Source organism: Pristis pectinata, chromosome 3, assembly GCF_009764475.1.
Source record: "Pristis pectinata isolate sPriPec2 chromosome 3, sPriPec2.1.pri, whole genome shotgun sequence".
Classification (NCBI taxonomy): Eukaryota; Metazoa; Chordata; class Chondrichthyes; order Rhinopristiformes; family Pristidae; genus Pristis; species Pristis pectinata.
Window position 1 is genome coordinate 97,832,319 of NC_067407.1, and position 21,810 is coordinate 97,854,128.

The window sequence follows — 21,810 nt, forward strand, 5'->3', positions numbered from 1 at the left end:
TAAATCCTTTTCTCTCTAACATTGAATCCTAAAATGAGAACCTAAGAAATTAATTTCTGATCTATTTGCTTATTTATTTAAAGAGTTCACTATCAAAACTTCTCCATGCGTGTAAAACAACACTGGCTTTCCAGTAATATCTGGAAGTAAAATTAGATGTAATTTTTTATTACTTAAAACAAATATAAAACTGATTTTGCATGCAATATTAATAGTTCACATATTGTAAAATTATTTCTAAATTCTCATCTACACGGTACAGGCACGGTAGTGTAGCGGTTAACGTAACACTATTACAGCGCCAGCAAGCCAAGTTCAATTCCCACCGCTGTCTGTAAGGAGTTCGTACGTTCTCCCCATGTCTACGTGGGTTTCCTCCGGGTGCTCCAGTTTCCTCCCACATTCCAAAGGCGTACGGGTTAGGAAGTTGTGGACATGCTTTGTTGGCACCAGAAGTGTGGTGACACTTGCGGGCTGCCCCCAGAACACTCTACACAAAAGATGCATTTCACTGTGTGTTTCCACGTACATGTGACTAATAAAGATAGTTTATCTTACCTTACAATAGTTAGTGCTCCTGCCCCAATACTATTTGTCCACATTATGGGTACTTGTTTTAAAGTTGCTGTCTGCTGTAGTACTCTCCCCTAAAGCTGAGGAAAGTCCATCCATGCCAACAGTTGCTGAAGTGTGATGTCTGCAGGTGCTTAGCAATACTTGCAACCAGACCAAAGAAACCATGCCCAGTTCCAATATCCAGTCTTCCTTTCTGCACTATCCAAGATCAGCAGTTTTGATGTATGCACTGTCTTTGGCAGTCCGTACAAAAGATCAGTTTGTCAGCAGCTGTGGAGCATCTGTTGGCAAGACACAGGCAATGGAAATGTATCTCGAAGGACATCTGTCATTTGACCTCAGTTTTGGGATAACAGATGGATTATGCCAACCACATGAATTAAGTCAACAATGGACAGATGACCAGAGAGCTCTGTTACGTCAAAAGGACTTGCCCACATTCCACTAGAAGTTTCTAGAAGGTGATGCAGAAACTTGGTTTCAGCACCCAAAGTGAAGCTCTTGATGGATTTCAGGCAAGATGATTGAGCAGGGAGCAACTCCAAGCATCTTAGGGCAAATCTGTCAAATGGTGACTCCTGTCTGTCTCACAGCTTCAGGAAGCTGCCCAAATCCCAGGGATGTTACAACCTTCAAACCTAAACACAGTTTATTTCCTAAACGTGTGTCTATGTGGCATTCAAAATTATATTAAAGATTAAAGTGTAGCGGCTCTTACCGTGATGTGAAAGCAGGACACTAGTCGCTGGGCTGCAGAACAAAAACTGATTTATTTTCCCACCACGTGCTGGCCTTTTTAAGAGGAACGGTTCCCGCCCATCGAAAATGGAAATGACGTACGCGTTACGTCATCAAACTTTTCCCGTGTGCGGCTTCTCCCCGTCGCTCGGGGAAGACGAAGGCCCGACGCCATTTTGGGCCTCACCGCTCTGACGGCGTGTGACCCGACTGCCGAGCCAGTTCGCTTGCTCAGACGGTGAGCCGCTACAAAAGATAAATTATTCAAAATATAACACTTGAAAATGAAAGCATTTAAAATTATTGAAATGAATGGTTTAAATATATCTGAATTAATAATACCCAGTTCTTGCAGCCTCTTCTCTCCACTGAACTAAAGAGGGAAGCAATCCCTGTACCAGGTCTAACATATCAGTGCAGAACCCCCACTGTATGTGGTTCTTTGCTGAACTCTGAGGCCTTCAGAATTGAAACCATTTGAGCAGAATGACTGTAATCAGCAGGCCATGTCTTCAGCTACAATGCAGAAAAGCATTATTGGCAGACAGTTACACGGGGAACTGTTGGTAGTTATGTGGGCCATTTAAAAAAAAATGGTGTCTTGCACTAGTTCTGCTTTGCTTCAGGCCAGAACTTGCCACCAATTGAGATCTGCCTGTTGCAGATCTGACAGAGGCAGCTTGTTGGAAAGTGTTGTCCTAATTCCAAATGTCAGCACCTTACCTGAGGTAAGGCAGTCACGTAATGGAAAGCAGGACAAGCCCATCTAAAGAACAGCTTGAGATAATTAATTTGACAGCTGTCTCAGTCAGGTCTGGCAAAGGCTTTGTATGTTTCTAAGTGACTAAGGTATTCAAAGACTATGAAAAATCAATTAAATATTTGAAACCATTCTTAAACAACCTTTAAAGCATGGAAGAACAATTAAAACATAATTAAGAACATAATGAAAATCAATAAATTACCTCATTGGATCTAATACTGCCTATTGAAACAAGTGGACTGGCTGTTCTTGCACCCTCTAACCTGGCACAAGTCCAGCAGGCAGAATCTACTGTTCAGATGAAAATTCGCCCACCTGAAATGCTAAATCTACTCAGGTGCTGCTGGACCTGCTGAATATCTCCAGCAATTTCTGTTTGAATTTCATATGCTCCAGTCATCAGTACTCCATGAGCAACAATGTTATAACCAGTTAGTGTTTATGTAGCAAAGGGTTTTGATCTTCATATGGCAACTATTTAATGCCACATTCAAGACATGACATCAAATAGTCCAGCACTCCTCAATACTACACTGAAGTGTCAGCCTCAATTCTTGTGCTCAAGTCTTTGAAAAGAAAAACTGTGTAGATCTAAACTCTTGGAGTAGTAGCTATGACTTCAACTTTCAGCATTGTAAAATAGATTCTGATGTAGGGGTGAATAAAGCATGGTGAATACTGTACAAATCTTCACCCTGATTTTGTTAAAGAGCTACAAAACAAAAAACTGGTTTGGTGATGATATTAGATACACTGATTCCAGATTTGTAAAGCATTCTTTATAGGATGTTTTAAGTAATTTGAACTGTCTAAGCATGATTAGTGCAAATCTGCCTGCCAAGTAGGTTTTATTAATACGCTCACTCAAAACATCATGTGGTAACAGCCTAATTAAATCACGTGTATGCACAATGAGACATATTTACAAGAGGAACCTTGGTGTTTTTCATTAATGTAGCAGGGTGACCAGGGGAGTTGTTTTTCTTTTGCTCGTATATATATTGCCATTTGCCAATTTGATTACTAAGCCATAACAGAGAGTTCATTTCAAAAGTATTTTAATGGATATAAAGTGCTTTGGGGATATCCTAAGGCAGCAGTTCCCAATCATGGGTTTGCAGAGATATTTGACAGTGTAATTTTAATTTCAATTTTATTTCACCTGGCAGGGTGATTAACGTCATTTTGGGATCACAAAAATTTCATCATTTAATGGGATGCTGAGAAAAAGGCTGCGAAGCACTGTCCTATAGTTATGGAAGTCTTTCATTTATTGTACAGAACACTTCTAATAAATACAGGTGCATTGTTTAGCATATGATCTTCTAAATAATGAATACAAACTGCACAGATGTCACATCTTTTGAGTAATTTGTGGCAGTTTAGGCTTTGAGTATGTTTTAGATTCAGAAGTTTTTGCTTTGGAGCAATTGTTGATGTGAATGATAAATGCACTCAGAACTGCAGTAGTTTTGAAAGGGATCTTTTCGCCAAGTTTTACTCATTTGCATCCGGCCAAAAGGTCAAAATCTTTCATGAATTAGTGCAAGTGAATAGCATTTTAAAATACCCTTTTTTTTTAAAAAAGAACTTCATTTTTTGAAATATCTTTGATTGGAAATCTGGGGTGCAGTTTGATTTAACAAAGCTGAAAATTAGGAAACCTGGGTTTAAATAACTGAAAATTTAGAAACCTGTGTGGAAGCATTAACTAGTATATTGATATACATTGTGTTACTAAAATTAAGAAAAGAATGAAAAGCTTTTAAAATGTATCAGTGCCCAATTCTATTACATCTATTCTGATGAAAAGTCATCAACCTGAAACGTAAACTTGGTTTCCCTCTCAGAGTTGCCAGACATGCTGACCATTTACAGCATTTTGTTCTTCTCTTAGATTTTTAATGTCTGTGGTATATTGCTTTTTTATTGATGAATTTATGTAACTCCCCCAAAACAGCAATAGATACAGTCCTATAGGTAATAATGAATTAAGATAGGAGAGCAGTTCCTCTAACCTCTGATACATCTATTCATGGTTCTATCTCAAACTATGATGCTGCCACGTATATTTCCCCCTCTCACTCCCCAACGCCAGCCCAAAAGTCCCTGTGTTTTACAAACCCTGTGAGGATATTCGTGTCTCAGGACCTTTGCCTTGCACATCTCCAGCGGTGGCCACAGGTCGAATGGCCAAGAGCTTAACTGCAGGTCTGCAGCTCCACTCCCAGCACAAGGTTCTGTCAGAAAGGATGTCTGTGCTGGGAGGGTGCTTGGGCTACCGTCAGCTTATGTGGTGACACTGCCCCCTTTCCTGGAGAGTGTGCCTGATGCTCTCCTCACAGCAAGTTCCAAGCAAAGCAAATCTTTTGTGCGTATCCTGAAGATGACATTCAGACACACAATGTTTTCAAAAGTATCTAACTGAGTACTGGATGGATAAAGAGGAAACTTTACATTACCCTTACATTATTCAATATAATCCTTACATATTTCCAATATCTGGACTACTATTGCATGCATTTTTGTTATCTTGATACAAGATCTTTGCATATATTTTCCTAGCGACTTTTGACTCTCCTCTAAACATTATCTTCTTCTGAACTAGGTTTATTTCTATTATATTGTACCTATGGGGATGGGATGGCGCATGGAATCAAACTCGTAATTGTACTTTGTGTATTTTTAAAAAGGGACCAAGTTCCGTTCCAAAGGGCCTTTCACTGCCCCAACAATGAGCTCATGAACTGTAATGTAGGAAACACAGCTGCTAGTTCATTGTAGCAGGTTGCAACAAACAGCACTGTAATATGAGCAGATAATCAGATGTGACTGTAGTGCCATGTAAACTTTTACCGCCATTTGAGAGAACAGATGGGACCTCAGTTTAACGTCCCACCTAAACAATGGTGCTGACTCCTTCAGTATTGCACTGAAATTTCAGCCTAAATTTTTCTACTCTAATCTCACGTCCTTTTTTAAAAAGGAAAATGCAGCTGTTTATTGTAGGCATAAGGATGGTTGTAAATTAATTTTGTGCTTCTGAGAAGAAAACAACCACAGATGAAAATGATACATACCTTCTGTCTTAGCTTGATAAATATGTGCACATGCCTAACTTACCTAGTTTCAGGAATTCCACGTGTAGGTAAGTGTGACACGACAGGTCAATCTTATCTACATGTGCAGTTCCAAATCTGAGCAAAATTCTTCACGGCATCTGGCCAAATTTTGTCGGGATCAATCACTTTTAATAGTGTGATTATATAGATCTCCTAGACTGATTTTACCAGCAAAGCAGCAAATGTTTGGTAACACCCTTGTTAAAACACATGTACATAAAATGTGTGAGAGGGAGTATGAATAAGTTATGAATAAGTTTGGAAGGAAGGCCAAAAATATTGTTTGCTTGCTGGTGACATGTATTGATATCTGGCAATTTAATTTCCATGTCATAACAGTGTCTTTACTTCAACCTTGTAACATCATCTTGTGTTTTATTGTATTGAAGCTGTCCAATCTCTATCACCTCTACTCCAAAAACAAGGTCACCCTAACCTTAGTCATCAAGCTTGCATCTGCCTATGGTGCTTCCTGTGTGCCCACTCAGACACTGAGCTCCAATTTATCCCTGACTCATTTGCTGTAGTGAATGGGCCTAATGCTAAATGACTGTACAACAAAGGTCATCTATTAACCTGCCCTCACTGCACAACATCATTGCCAAACAATAAAAAAAAGCTATGGAAAGCCACGATCATCTTCCCTATCTTTGAAACTACCAACTGGCAAGAGCGAACATCAAGGACCAATGTAATTAAAGAAAAAAATAATAAAAAGAGCTTTTGTGCTATTATTCTACATCTTCCCATTACAGACTTCCCATTACACATATATGTATGTGCTTGTACTCCTGTTTCGCACATTCGTACACAGGCTCAGACACAGGAGTCCATCCCCACTGCCCCAAACTTGCTTCCAACTCACCTACCATCCTGCCCATGCTCCCAGCTGTGCTGCCTTTGCGAGCTCCTGCACATCTGGCCCATGTTCCCAAACTCCAGCCCCTGCTGCACACCTCTCCACCTTCCTGAACCTCAGCCTGGCTGCACACCTCCCCATGGTCCTGGTGCCCATCCTTCCCATTCCAACTGTACTCTGACCCACTTTACTGGAACCGTGGTTCAGTCTGTACAACTGGCCCATGTTCCCGGCCTGCAGCTGCCCAGCTCAGGCCATGCACCTGCTCACATTCCTGGCTGCACCTTTTATCCAAGTTCCTGCAATCTGATTCATTGAAGATCCAAAGTGGAGCTGGAGTGGATCAGATTGTGAAGTTACTACATCTGGGATTTTGTGAAACTCTGCTCCACTCACAAATTCAAGTCTGTCATTATATTTTTTTTATCATGGACCAATAAAGGCTCTGCTATGGACTGACACTGACCACAGACCAGTTGTTGACAAATCCAGCCTCAGATGATCCAAGCAATGTTTGCGATGGACTTGTACCAAAAATGCAGAATAAATGTAAAGAATTTTCATGATGTGCACCCAAAATGAACAACATTTCTAACAATGGATACCCCAACTTCTGTCATAACTGGCTCATTAATGTGTTCATGTTATTTGAAAATGTACAGAATACTCTGAGGAAACTGCCAGTACTTGCTTCCTACACACTTTAACCTGCAGTATTTTGGTTTCTTGCAGGGTGACAAAGGTCAACAGAATAATCCACAAAAAGATGGAGGGTCAGGCAAACACAGAAGACTCCCCTCATCAGATGAGGATGAAGAAGACCTGAAGGTGAAAGCCACAAGGAAGGCCCTGCAGGAACAGGTAGACTGCAGCCATACTTGTCCAGTCATGGGTGAACATGGGCAATTTTTTCTTCAAAAATATCTTCGTGGTTTTATACTGTTTACAGTGTAAACTGGGCAGGATTACAGTGGAAGAAGAAAGAAAAAGGTACTGAGCCACGTTGACTTCCTTAGTGTCGAGGATGCAAAGTTGTGTGTGCTTTTGCCATAAATTCCATTTAAATACTTCTCTTCTGCCCAATTCTTGGACCCAAAGAGGAAAATCTGCTTCCAGTAAACTTGAAAATTTCAGAGGGAACTCATTTTGATGATACAATGCCAGTACGTTAAGTATCCTTTCTTCAAAATAATGACCTTTTGCTACCATCCTTGAAGCACAGTGTTTTCCCTGACATACAGCCAAAACTTTAACTTCATCCTATTATAAAGTCAAACTTCATCCTGATGATAAAGTCATAGCATTATACAGCACAGAAACAGGCTCTTCATCCCACTATGTTTATGCCAACCATCAAGCACCTTTCTATCCTAATCCCATTTACCGGCACGTGGTCCATAGCCTGCAATGCCTTACCGATTTGTGGTCATCCAGGTGCTTCTTGAATGTTGTGAGAGTACCTGCCGCCACCACCTTCTCAGGCAGCATGTTCTAGATTTCAACCCCCTTCTGGATGAAACAATTCTTCCTCAGATCACCCCTAAATTTCTTGCTCCTCACCTTAAACCTATGCCCTCTGGTCTTAGACACCTCTGCCATGTCCTTGAAAAGGCCCTAAGGATCTTAAGTGTTGAAATGGGATCAGCTCTTATTCTTAGTATAGGTCTAGTCTCTTTAATCTCTCCTCATACGACAAACCTCCCATACCAGGAATCAGTTTGGAATCTTCAATGTATTTCCTCTGTTGCAAGTAATCCTTCTGTCCTTGGGTCATTCAGCCAAGTCACTGATGCTAGAAATCTGAACTAAAACAGAAAATGCTCAGGCACGTCTGGCATCAAATCTGCAATGAGCAAACACTGCAGATGAAAGTCTTTGACTTAACGTTTTCAGCTCTGTTTTGCTCTCCAGAGTGTTTTTCAATTTTCTCCGTGGCAATGACTCCAATGTTAGCTCAGACATTTGTATTCAAGATCTTTGGTCAAACTTCCTATGGTACACCATTAATAGAAGTCCAATTGCTTCCTTTTATAACTACAGAGTTTCCTGAGCTTATCCCAAAGTACAATTCCTTGTCTTTGAAAGATTCCTAGTATAAGGTGAAATAACCAGATCACCAAATCCACGAAACGAATGTTCAACTAACTGAGCAGATGATCTTAGATGTTCATCAGATTTGTTGGTCAGAGCATGTTGAGTGAACACCTCAAAGACATATACTCAAGGCTATGCTCTATGGTTGAGCAGCCTTTACATGGGAAGGCCAACAGCTACACTAGCAACGTGAAACAAGGCTTATAGAAGGTTTAACCATCTGATCTAGATTAGCGGAATCAAAGTAATCACTGCTGAGAACCATCCTAGGAAACAGAGTGAACTTCATAAACAGGCTAGGAGGCATAATACGTCTTTCCTCTTTCTGGCAAATCACCATACATTCACTGTGGGACAGTCTGCCACACCTGGATTGGCTTCTTCTGTCACACTAAAGTCTTGCATCTTAAATTTGTGAGTCCCTTCACCCATCCAGGTATTGATTGGTTTCCTCCGAAACAAACTCCAACTGTGGAGACACAAGAGGTTCTGCAGATGTTGGAACCTGGAGCAACACACACAAAATGCTGGAGGAACTCAGCAGGTCAGGCAGCATCTATGGAGGGAAATAAACAGTCGATATTTCAGGTCGAGACCCTTCATGAACCTAATGGAGGGCCTCGACCTGAAACGTCGACTGTTTATTTCCTTCCATAGATGCTACCTGACCTGCTGAGTTCCTCCAGCATTTTGTGTGTTGCTCCTTCACTGCGGTGTGCATATCTATTTATTGGAACTTTCTATTTACCTTGCACAAATTCCAACATCACTGTCTTCCCAATGAATTGCACCCAACCACTAATTCTTTTTGTTATTTCAATATGAAGGTCCTTAATATAGAAAAAGAAAAAGAAAAATTCAATATTAGGCTTTAATTAGAAACCAGTTTTGCATTTTCCTAAATCTGTACTTATTGGTATTGGTTTATTATTGTCACTTGTACCGAGGTACATTGGAAAAACTTGTCTTGCATACCGTTCATACGGATCAATTAATTACACAGTGCATTGAGGTAGTACAGGGTAAAAACAATAACAGAATACAGAGTAAAGTGTCACAGCTACAGGGAAGTGCATTGCAGGTAGACAATAAGGTGCAAGGTCATAACAAGGTAGATTGTGTGGTCAAGAGTCCATCTCATCGTATAAGGGAACCATTCAATCGTCTTTATTGATGATATTTATTGATGATATTTATTGATGTTATGTTCAGTTTCTATGACAACCCAAGGGTTCTTTTAAAGCCATTGATTTTAACCTTTATCCTTATCTCTCCCTAAAACCTTGATTTCCATTGGTGCAAGTAACAGGCAGAGGTCTAAAGTCTTGTCTTGTAAAAGGTTGGCAGCAGACTACTTAAGTTGTAAATACTGCAGACTGATGACACAATCAGTGCCATGACATAATATTAACAAGTCACAGGCACACCCTTGGTTTGCAGCAGACCACAGTGAATGTCCTCTCCCACCAATGCGCGGACATAGGCCAAGGTAAGTTGCAAAACATTTGTCTTTAACATCCCAAAGGTGAGGAGCAGCAATAGTTGTTCCCCCAGCCCTGGTAACAAGGGAATCTGCTTCCAATCTCCAGATGTGAGGGGTTCCTTACTGCTTTACTCAATCTTGAGGAAACCCACTCATTGACCACCCTGAAACCCAATGACCATCAGTGACCAAGTATTCCTCTTGCTACCACAGAGCTACTTCTGCCTGGTGGGTTAGAAATTTAATTATCAGAAGTTTTAATTAAAAGAGGCTTTGCATGTCTCCCACAATTTCCACCCTAACTCCGAGCAAAATAAAAGCTTTCAGAATTTCTCCACCATTGTTTGTGCCCTATGTGCCTTGATCATTTCTCAGGACTCCTACAGACAGGTTAAACATCATTCAATAACTTGCAAAGAAATCAGAAAATTGGACTGGAGTGGGGTGGCTGCCTTATCCATGCCCTGCATTATGGATGTGCATCAGCCTTGCCACGTATACTTTTTGTATTAATACTTTTATTTTGGTTCAAATACACAATCAAATTAAGTGAACAAGGAGGCTACAAATCAAATGTGGTAAGATCCATTTTGCTGCTCGCTAAATGAAACGCCTTTCCTCAACATGCCCAGATCCTTCCAAAGTCTTCAGAGTTCCAAGTTTCCGCAAGGCTGGCTCCTGTGAGTTGACTCCAAGTGGATATTAATGATTCCTTTTAACAGAGCAAGTGCACCTTTTTGTTCCTGTCATTTGTTCCTGGTCTCCAGTGAGGGGTTCACACTGTGTAGTAACTCCACATGCATAAGTAAAACCATGGAACAGCTGGCTATCACCTGTATGCTCTAAGGACGGGTCATTGACCTAAAATATTAATTCTATTTATCTTGCTTTGGATGCTGCCTGATGTGCTGAGTATTTCAGCCCTTTGTTTTTATTTATAATTGTTTTTATGGATGCCTTAGTGCCTGCCTATGGTGCTCTTTACACTTTTACACAGTACTCTCCCAGTCCTACAACCAAGCAGCTGTGACCCTGAGCAGCTGTGGGCCTGGATACCCTAATCCTAACCCAAACCTCCCACCTCATTGTGAGTAGCATCAGACTGGGTTATCTGGCAGGCAACAGTGAGTGCACTGCCAGAACAGACAAGGACACAAATGTTGTCTTCTTGAACAAGGGCAGGAGTTTGTGCTTCAAAAAAATACCATTTCAGGGCAAGTCAGTAGACAGTTGGGGGATTGTGACACCCTCAAAAACCCTTTGAACTCTGGTACGCCGATCCACGTTGCCCAGTCTGTGCTTCCACTGCAAGATTCCCAGCCTGGGCGAGTCTGCCTGTGCTGGAGTGGAAGTCACGTCTTCAGCCACGTGACCCTGGACCCTGATTGGCTCCACAAGTGTTGGCATGGCTATGCCCGAAATAATGGAGATATGCAAGACTAGCGTTCAATTCCCCATGCTCTCAAATGTCTTGCACAGGCTTGCAGACATTTAATAGAATGGGAAGAGGGCAGCAAAGGTGGAAGGAAAGGCCAAGAAAATCAGAAGCTGCAGAAACATTGTGGAGAATGGAAGCCAGAGGCAGGGCTGGAAAGATTTTGAATACAGAAGGAAGAGGGAGAGATGACAGAGAGTATTAGTGATCAAAAATGGTCCTATTTATGACTGGCACAGTGGAAATAGTGAAACGTGTGCATGGCCACCTTAAAGGAAGAGCCATATCCCAGAGAGTTTGTTTGAAGGGAAAAATTAAAGGAGAAAAGGTCAATGAACTCAGAAGGGAGAAAGCATTAAATTAGTTAAGTTAGAGGTTGAAATCACTGAGATTGAGAAATTGGTTGGTATGGAGGCTGGGAGAGTAAAGGAATGAAGATATATCTTGTACTGGCAACAGTAAACTAGGATTCTAAGGATGTGTAGGGTAGTTGTTTGGAGGAGAAGCAAGAGCCCATATTTTGTATAAAGGACAACAAACTTAAAGGGAACACTCTTTAAGTAAAGGGTTATAAGGTGTTCAATCTGTTAACTAAACCCAGCCATCAGCCTTAGATATTAAAATTTTGTTAATGATGAAGTTTGCTTTCTCATTGCTAGGAGAGAAATATCAACATGCCTATTCGGAAGCCATCCTTTTTCATGCCACATTTACATCATTAAAATAAAATACATGTTCAGCAAATTCCAAATTTTCCATGAATTAGCCCATATATAATCTATTTGTGATATGTTAAGACATCCTTGTAACATGGTTCTTACTCATTGTTTAGCACTATCTGGAGATTTACAAGAATGTGTACAGGCTGTGTAAGGCCTTGCAGTTACATTACATGGATTTACTGAGCAAGAGAGTCCAGAAACAGCGCCACGAAATCAAAGAGCGAGATCTTCGATTCCAGGAGAAGACTGAGAAGCGGAAGATGGAACACGTATGTATTAATGAAGAGCACTGTATGGATGAGGACAGCCTTGCTTATTAGTTTGCCATGTATTCTTTGAGAGGCATATTTCAGTAAATTGCAGGGTTTTTAATAGTACTTAATAAAAAGTTCAGTTCACTTTAGGGATCAAAACCATTGACCTTCCTCTTTTAATAACATGCAGCAAAGTCAACATTCTGCAGTTGATGTCAATGTTCTGTATTTAGAATTAACTTTAAAAAGTCAGTGCAAAACAAAGCTCAACTATTAATGGTTTCTGAGATCACAAATTATTTTCAAGTGAGGAAGGGGGTTTCTGCAGAACCCATTGGCTCTGGACCTTATTACAACTTTGTTCTGAACAGGATAAAGGAGCTGAACTGTTGGGGTGAGGTGATTGCGGCAGCTCTTGGCATTAGGGGAGCATTTCACTGAGGGTGACATCCAGGAGCCCAAGTAAAATTGGGAATCAAGGGCAATACTCCTTTACTCAATCTTGCAGAAATACTCTCATTGATCACAGGCTGGCACAAGGGAAATGGTTGTCGTTTTTGGAGACCAATCAATTTGGCCCCGAGCGTCACCACAGAAAGTCCTCTGAACGGTGTCCTCGTCGCGGCTGGCAGCCTAATCAGTGACCAACATGTCATCACAAGGTCAGAACTGAAATTTCTCCAGTGCTAATTATGGAACATTCAAATCTATTTGCGACTTCTGAGTCTCCACGACATGTCTCCACGAACTGCATAATATTTAGATGGCAAGTAACACTCAAGCCCAGGGTGACAGGCAATCGTCAGCAAGGGTGTCCAATTGTCCCTCTTTTGGCATTCAGCAACATTACCAACACCAGATCCTCCACAATCAACAACTCAGAGAAGGGATGGGGAAGCAAGGAGCAGAAGCTAAGCTGGACAACACACGTGTATGCCATAGATCAGAGACTGAGTATCCTACAGCAAGTAAACAGCCTCCTGATACCCCAAAGTATTTCCGTCATCTGGAATACACAAGTCAGCTGTGTGATGGAATCCCTTCTGCCTGCATCCTCAATATGGAAAATATCGGGGGGTGAAATCAGCAAATGTCAAGTGGGGAAAATGGCTAATTCATAGCTCATTTCACACACCATCTGATTTCCTATTGAAATCAGTGAAATATAACATCAGGCATGCTTTGAAACTGACTGCTGATTTTCTAGTAGCCATGATCAGATTAATGTTCACTTGAAACCGATTGCGACCCATTGTTCTTATCTGTTGGATTATATTATGTAATTATGTATAAATCCAGCAGAGGGAGCCAGTCACAAAGATGATGATATAATTCACACCGTTAACTTAATTTGTAATTACGATTTATGAAAGGGATGTGTTCACGGAAGAGGTTTAGTTGGGCTAAGTTTTGTAAATTGAAAGGGAATTTTCCAATAATTTTCTATGAATGGCTTGTGTTCCAGAGCTTAAGTTAACTGCAAGTTAACAGATAGACAAGGGGAGCAATCTTGTTTAAAAAGTGGTTGTCCTTCTACTTTACTCAGCACTTTCACACTTGATAGTTCATCTTAGACAATGTCCTGGGATCAAGGACAATTTCCTTCCACTCCAATGTTGTGGGTTCTTCTTCCAATGTCTGGCATTAGCTGTTTCATTTAAACGTCCTGGGCCCATAGCCTAACATTTCATCCCAAAAATTGCAGCTGTAACAATGTAGCACTGCCTACTGCACTGGATGCCTTTCCCCCCAATGTAGATTCCATACCCTATACACCAAGCCCCTGATCACTGGATTCCATGGCCATAATGCCTCATTACCCTCCCAGGCCATTTATCTCATCCTAGACTCAATTCCCTCATCGTTCATTCCCAGCATTCCAGTCTGCTCCTTCCAGGTCAGTCATCAAACCCCCCACTCTCACTATCTCCCAGTCTCAGAGCCTTGTTCTTCCCTTGTCCCTAGAAATCAGCTCATCCAAGTTGGAATAAGTTAGAAAACCTGAAGCTCATGCTGTCAGTGAGAAACTTTGGCACCAGCAGCAGTCTGCCATTTTTTTAAAAATATAAACGTTTATCAACTAAAAGCACTACAAAAGGACATCCAGTGTCAAAGTACTACAGCTAATACAGAAAATAGAAGAAAAACAAACTATGCATCTGCATAACTACAGCAATAATGCTAAAGCAGTTTGCCATTAATAAGATGTCCATTGTGGCTGCATCCTTGGGGTTAGACGTCAGACCTATCAACAGCACCACATTTTATTTTGATTTACTGGACTGTCTCCATACATTTTTGCCATGGAAACAACTTTGTAAACTGAAAGGACATAAATAAGAGAGTGGGAGACGTGATGGCAAGTTCTTTATGGCTGCTATGTTGTGGGATACAGGTTTGCCTTAAAGTGAGTTAACAAGCGGGGGAGGTATTAGCGATGGCCAGGGAGAAACTCACTTTGCCCTTGCAGTCCATGGGGGATATGGCATATGGTACAAGAGATAAAGAATGGAAAACATTCAGCTGGTCCAGGCTCAATCTGAGATGTTAACTCTCTTTCTCTTTTCCATATAGATGCTGCCTGGCCCACTGAATGTTTCCAGCCATTTCTGCTTTTATTTAAGATTTCCAACATCTGCAACTTTGTTGATTTTCAAAAAATGAAAGTTGATGACATGATGAACAAAAAGTATAGTTTTTAAGTTAAATTAATATGACTTGTTACAATCGTGAACTGAAGCTAAGGAATAACATTCCAGTGAAGCAAATTTAGTGGCAGTGTGATATGTCATTGCTCCCTAGTCTTGTGTGCTGTGGAAATCCTGCAAATAATAGGATTAGCAGCCCACCGTATATCAACCCTGGTGTTGATGCTAAACAGCTCTCCTGATGAAGAAGCCCAACATTTTTTTGTTAGTCATTGCAATTCATTTGACACTGGAGGGCAGCATACAGCCCACATTCCCAAGTTATTGTTATGTAGTTCTTTGACACAGTGGTGCATCCTGTTAAACCTGGATGCGCATAGAACGCAGACTACGTCTGAGTTGTAATACACAACTTCAGAATCAAAGGCATGACTGTAGTAGCTTTAATTTTATGTTAGAATTACTTTGTTTAATGAATGAGGCCGTCTCCAGAATTAAAATAAAATACACTTTCTTTAAGAATGTGTTTTGTCAAGAATGACCACATTACTCTAAATGAGTAGAGAATTCTATAAGATGCGTCTTATTCTATTTCACTGTTGCCTTTTGAAATGAGGGACAATATCACAAGTAAACTTTCACCTGAAGTATTAAGTGATTTACAAAATCTTGTCTGAGAATCACTGTACAGTTTATATCCAATGCTCCAATATATAAAGTGTGGCCTATACCCAAGCAGATCCAGATCCAATTTCTTTCAGATTTGAAATTATGATTACTATGTAAATACTGGTAGACTATTATAAAACGCACATAAGCATGAACATTTCATTTCTAAAATATTGTTAGTAATAGTAAAGCTGAGTTAGTGGAATTAAGCATCAGGCCATAATTGTGCATCTTCATCAATAGCTCCAAAATACTCCTTTCAGGTGAATGAATAAAATTCAACAGAAAATAAACAATGCGTTGCTTTCCAGAAAATGGGAGAAATGCATTTAACATAAATAACTTCAGAGAAGTCTGAGGACATTACCAAATCTTCATTTCCCTTTCTCTTGTAAGCAGCAGAGTTGTTTTGCAACAAGTAATTGCTGCTTATTATGGCACACAATGAAAAGAAGGTAGAAAAGGACTACAAACAGTTTTATAGGTTTGTCAGCAGGGAACTCTTGGTACAAATTGCTGGATAAATGAAAGAGCCTGTTGTTTCCTCAGTTAAAATGGTGAGTTATGTCAAAGGAGGAGAGGTGGAGCAGCATCAGCAGGCAGTGTTAAGGCTACCTGCTGGGTCCTAATTGGCAGCCAGTGTTGTTAATGGCTTCCTGTGGCTGAGTGTTTACATGTGATTTGCTTGGTGCTTTGTATCTCAGCTACCAGAAAACTGACAAGTTCTTCTATCTGTCTTTTTTTAAATAGAATAGTACAAGGCGATTGTTTGGTCACCAGTCAGAATGTTCCCAGCTCCATCATGATATCAAATATCTCAAGTCTGTTCCAAAGTCTCATTATTACATGGTATGAGTCATGAATCTTTTGCTTTCTAATGACTTACTAAAAAACACCTCAGAACTCTTAAATCAATTGTCATTCAAATTTTACATGCAAAGTTGCTAGCAAAATTTCAAAATATGGTGTTTGCATTTTTAGCATTCAAACTAATTATTCTATTAAATCCTCTTTAAAATAATTTCAAAACTAATGATAATTCCAGAAGAAACCAAATTTTATAATTTGTTTCTTATACATTTTGGAAATGTCCTCAATTATTTTGTTCCTGTCCCCTTTCAGGTTTTTGCAAATGTAAACAAATAAAGATAGGCTTACGTTTACATAGACCTCAAGATGTCCCAAAGCACCTTATAACCAATGAATATTTTCATGAGGCAATCAAGAAATCTGATTTTTTTTCAGTGATACTGATTTAAGAGTTAAGATAACTTTGGCCAGGCAGTCAAGGAACATATCAGCAGAGGTTCATTTTAATGTAAAATAAAGTGTAACCAATAGTTTTACTTCCCAGAATCCATTTTAATTAAGATGATCTATTTGCCCTCAAGTTTCTGTTACATAAATTCGGCACAAGCAGTTCTCTCCTCCAATAGCTCAGTGGGTAAGCACAATGCACAGATATTAAATCAGAAAGACAACAGTTCTCATCTTGTGCTTGATTTGTTCATTTTAGATTAGTCCAGATTGCTGGAACATAGACCTTTGAGAAAATAGTTTGTGGGTACTGTTGGGTTCAGCTAGGATAATGTTAGGTGTACCTCAGCAGAGAGCAGCATTCCTGGCCATGCCTCAACCATGTAATGGATCAGCTTGGTGAGTCACTGAAGTGGCTGAGATGGCTATTTCCATGTTCTTGGTATTAGATTAGTAGTGATATGGGTTACCATAAGGATGTACATGCAAGGATGAATATAGGATATGATTTTTAAATATAGATAGAAAAATTACATTAGGCATTTAGGAGTTTTCAGTGAGTCTCAGAACAGGTCAAAATGTTGGACCGTAAATCAATGAGGTTTGTGCCCAGAGTTGATGTTAGATTGTGCTTAAACCTATTCTCCAACCTCCCTTTGTTCAGATTGTGGAACTCCAGGACCAACTAGTCAAGAATGGGATTTTGAAAAATCAAGAAGATTATGAAGAGTTTTGGCAGCTGCTAAAGCAAAGTTCTCGTTGTTTGCAGTTTGAGACAAAACTCCAGGATGTAAAGTTAAAAAGTTTAGTTATTTGACCTTTTTGTGATTACATAATATAAGTCACATGGGGGATGCTACAAAGAGCTTCTTCATTTTAATTGAGAGTATATATTGAGATCATCACTGTCAAGAGGCTAAACCAGAACTTAGCTCAAGTTCAAGTATTCTGCTTGAACTTGAGCTGAACCACTTATGCCATATCCTGTATGTCCACTTCCACCTCGGGCCTGCCTCTGACTTTGCATCCTTCTTAAGCTTGAACTCATTCAAAGCTATTCTGACACCAAAACTGCTATCAAGCCCCTGCCTGCTGATCTACACTGGCACCAAGGAGGTCAATGCCCTGCCAGTAAGACTCTCCCCCACTCACCTATCCTTGCTTTGAAACCTCCTTCAGACATCTGATGTCCTTGTGTTTCTCCATTTTAAGCCGATTGCCAATCTCCAATTTTCATTGCTTCATCTTTACCACCTGTACGTTGAGGTGCTAATCCCTGTTTCAACTTTTCTGCCTCTACACTCTCACTTCTTTAAGATTCTCCTTCAAACCTGAATAATCGACCAAGTATTTGCTCTCTCTCATGCGAAGATCTCCTCATGTGGCTTGGAGCAAATTTTGTTTGGTTATGCTCCCATGAAGCAATTTAAGACATTTTCTTGTGCCAAGGACATGTTAACTCTCACCTATTGTGATACAAGTCTTTTCTTTTGCTCATAGTGAACAACTCACGACCTCACCTTAAAACCAGACGTGCGCCACATGTAGGAAGAGTTAAGGACAGTCATCCCACAGCTGTAAGTAATTTATCTCCATGTAATTATAGTTGTTGAAATGACCGATTTAGTATGGGTTTTCATAATATGCATTTGAATGTCTCTGCTGTTGTTTGTAATATAACTATCTAATATTATAAATATTTTTTATTAATTATATTGATTTGGCAATATAAATGGCTTCTAGAGCTTGAAGTTCCAATTTATTGTTCCTGCAAACCCTTTGGGCTTATTTTCTTCTCACCTTGATTGGCTGGAGAGTAATTATACAGTAATCCAAGTGGTTGCTATTTACACATAAGCCTTGGCGATCCATTTCAGCAGGATGTTTGCTGGGAGAGGGAATCGCAGCTGGTCCTGTACTCTTTTATTGTTCACTTGCGCATTTTCAGGCAGAAGCCATTTGCATGAATTGCTGGATATTGAATAAGGAATGGGAATCTGTGGAAAAATCAGCCCCCCCCCCCCCCACCACCCATCCCTGAACTCCAGTGGATAATGATGAACAGCGGAAAGCCTAACTAAGTTTTATTCCTGCTGAACACTGCTGTACGGTAGCGGTTAGCGTAACAGTATTACAGCGCCAGCGACCCGGGTTCAATTCTACTGCTGTCTGTAAGGAGTCTGTACGTTCTCCCCGTGTCTGTGTGGGGTTCTTCTGGGTGCTCCAGTTTTCTCCCACATTCCAAAGACATACAGGTTAGGAGTTGTGGGCATGCTATGTTGGCACCAGAAGAGTGGCGACACTTGCAGACTGCCCCCAACACATTCTCAGTAACGTAAAAAGATGCATTTCATTGTTTGTTTCGATGTACATGTGACTACTAAATAAATATCTTAAGATAAATATCTTAACAGTGAAGAGTAGGAAGGCTGCTTTTTTTTCCTATCTCCTGTTTTTAGGGATGTGAAGGCAACCGCAGAGATCATAGCACAGTATTGGATGGCTAAACGTATGATCCCCACATTTAGTATTTCTTGCAAACGTTGATGTTGGTCAGGGAAATCAATCCTTTGAGATGCACAAATATTCAGTGCAATTATATTCCCTTATCTTAGAAAAGTATTTGGTTTACACAGAAATATAAATGGGTTTGCTATTGGGATGCAAAGCAATATTTCAAAATGTGCCAGTGATACCAACTCAGAGATGTGGCAAACAGTGAGATCTAATTGATTGCAACAGGACACAGAATGAACAGACGTGGCAAATGGAATTTAATACAGAGAACTGTGAGGTGATGCATTCTAGCTGAAGGGAAGAGGTCAGGCAATATAGACATATTCTAAAGAGTGTGTAAGCAACCTCAGGGTTCATGTGAATAGATCTTTGAAGGCAGCAGACTGCATTGAGAGAATAGTTAGCAAAGTCTATGGGATCTTGTGCTATGTAAATAGAGGTATTTTTTTAATTTCAAAAATAGACTTTATTCATGATAAAAAAATATATACAAAGGAAGAAACAGTGCAAAAAACCTTTACATTCATAGTCGTTACATTCAATAATGTAAACTTTTTTAAAAGAACACAAACAAACATTGGACTATTCCCACTCATGTGGCTCCCTGAGGTGATACCCCTTTCATTGTTCGAGGGGCTTCCCCAACCAACTCTGCCCCTCCCCCATGTGCAGTAGCAGAAGGACCCTCTACTGTGGTCCTTCCCCACAGAGCCTTAGCATTGGCTGCACTGAGCTTCAGCACGTACTCCTGCAGCCTGGACTCTGCCAGTCTGCTGCATTCCCTTGCAAACATTTCGCTGTGCTGGAAAACCAACAAGTTTCAGGCAGACCAAAAGGCATCCTTCACCGAGTTGATGACCTTCCAGCAGCACTTGATGTCTGTCTCGGTGTGTGTCCCTGGGAACAGCACATAGAACAGAGGGTCCTCTGTTACACAGCTGCTGGGGATGAACTGGGACACGGACCCTTGCATCCGTCTATTGCGTATAAAAACAGGGAGGTTATACTGAACCTTTTTACAGCTCTGGTTAGGGTAGAAGCTGAGTATCACATCCAGTTGTGGCCACCACACTTTAGGAAGAATGTGAAGATTCTTGAGAGAATGCACAGGAAATTTATCCAGTTAGTTCCAAGGATGATGGATTTTAAATGCAGGGTTAGGCTGGTAAAACTGCTGTTGTTCTCCTTGGAGCAAAGGAGGGTAATGGACTGAACAGAATTATGACAGTTAAATAAGGTATACAAAGAAAAGCTGTTCCCTTTAGCTATCTGTGCAAGGAATAGAGGGCACAGATTTAGGGTTTGGACAAGTGACGTGGGAGGATGTGAGAATGAACTTTTTCCACTCAGTGAATTCTAATGACCTGGAACTCACTGCCAGCAAGATTGTGTTGCATGAGTTACTTGGATTGGCATTTAATACACACATATCTGGTGCATAAATAATATTGAAAATGTCCTACAGCAGCAATATCAAGCCGTATGACCTCCGAGGGAGGAGGGGATTTTAAAAAATCAAGTGAAAATAATTTGAGACTACTGCACATCATCCTTGGGCAAATATGAATTGCAGGTGCCTTTGTATGGCTTATACAATCCCAAATATATGCTAGTTAGCTATTTACATTCTGCTACTGCTTCCACCCACACAGAAAAGAGTAGCTTGAAAGCTGTATGGTTTTGAACAGGAACTCAGCACATAGTACCACACTCTGTACGTGCTGGTGCCAGCATAGCCACCACTGAAAAAACAAAGCTTAAACACTAGAGGCCAGTGGTTACATATTGCAAAATGGAACAATGAGTGGTTTCACCCTAAATAATGAAAGTTTTAGAGTAAAATAAAAGATGGTACTAATAAGGATTTCATGCTCTCTGCATGAAGAAAGTGAAAATCTTTTGCAAGGAATTATAAATATTTTTAAGGGTGCAGTGTTGAATACAAAAGAGTAGAATGTATATCTGCAATAAATTGCAGGTTATTTTGCAGGCTAAGGCAGCTCTGAACCAACAATAATGATTTTTCAAGTACTTTATTTATTCAAAAAGCATCAACAACTTTTCAGTTTTCTAAGCTACATATTTTATCATCTTTTCTCAGATTTATCTTAAGGACTTGTAACCTTTTCTTCAGTTACTGATGTGACTGGGGGAAGGGAAGCTGATTTGGAGAGAAAAGCAAGTTGAAGGGATGGCTGCTGGAAGTTGAGACATCTCCAGGTTTCCCTCAGCTTTGGTGATCTTGTGTACAGACCAGCAGCTGTGCCCTGGATGATGAGCTGGAGAGGGTTGGGCGCTTCACACAGCAGTGTGACTTGAACATCAGTCTTCCAACCCGCTAGACGTGGCAATATTTCTTAACCCTGTTTGTCAGGTGATTGCTGAAGGCAGTTAAAGGTTTAATTTGCAGGGCACATTCTTTCTTTGGGTACTGCATGATCTGGAAGAAAGTCAGTGAACATCTTGTGACAGTAGACTCATCTGTTCCATTACTTTTGTTTTTTCCTGCATGCTATGCACTTGCTCCAAAATTTATTCTGAAACAGCATCTCTTATTATGCAGATAATGCATAATAAGGGGTTATACTCTTAATTTTGTCTATTAATAGAATAAAATTAGTTTTTTTTCTTATTAGTGTTTGATTTGCTCAGAAATTATGCGTGTTCACCTAA

General features: G+C 40.3%; 1 protein-coding gene across 1 annotated transcript in view; it reads left to right on the forward strand.

Moving 5' to 3' along the window:
* si:ch211-130h14.4 (uncharacterized) overlaps positions 1-21,479 on the forward strand; it is a 49,058-nt gene extending 27,579 nt beyond the window's left edge. Inside the window, exons 3-7 of the mRNA XM_052011241.1 lie at positions 6,791-6,919; positions 11,903-12,061; positions 16,114-16,212; positions 17,285-17,410; positions 21,390-21,479. Coding sequence (XP_051867201.1) covers positions 6,791-6,919; positions 11,903-12,061; positions 16,114-16,212; positions 17,285-17,410; positions 21,390-21,479 — 603 coding nt within the window. The remainder of the gene's footprint in view (positions 1-6,790; positions 6,920-11,902; positions 12,062-16,113; positions 16,213-17,284; positions 17,411-21,389) is intronic.
* The last annotated feature ends 331 nt before the right edge of the window (positions 21,480-21,810 follow it).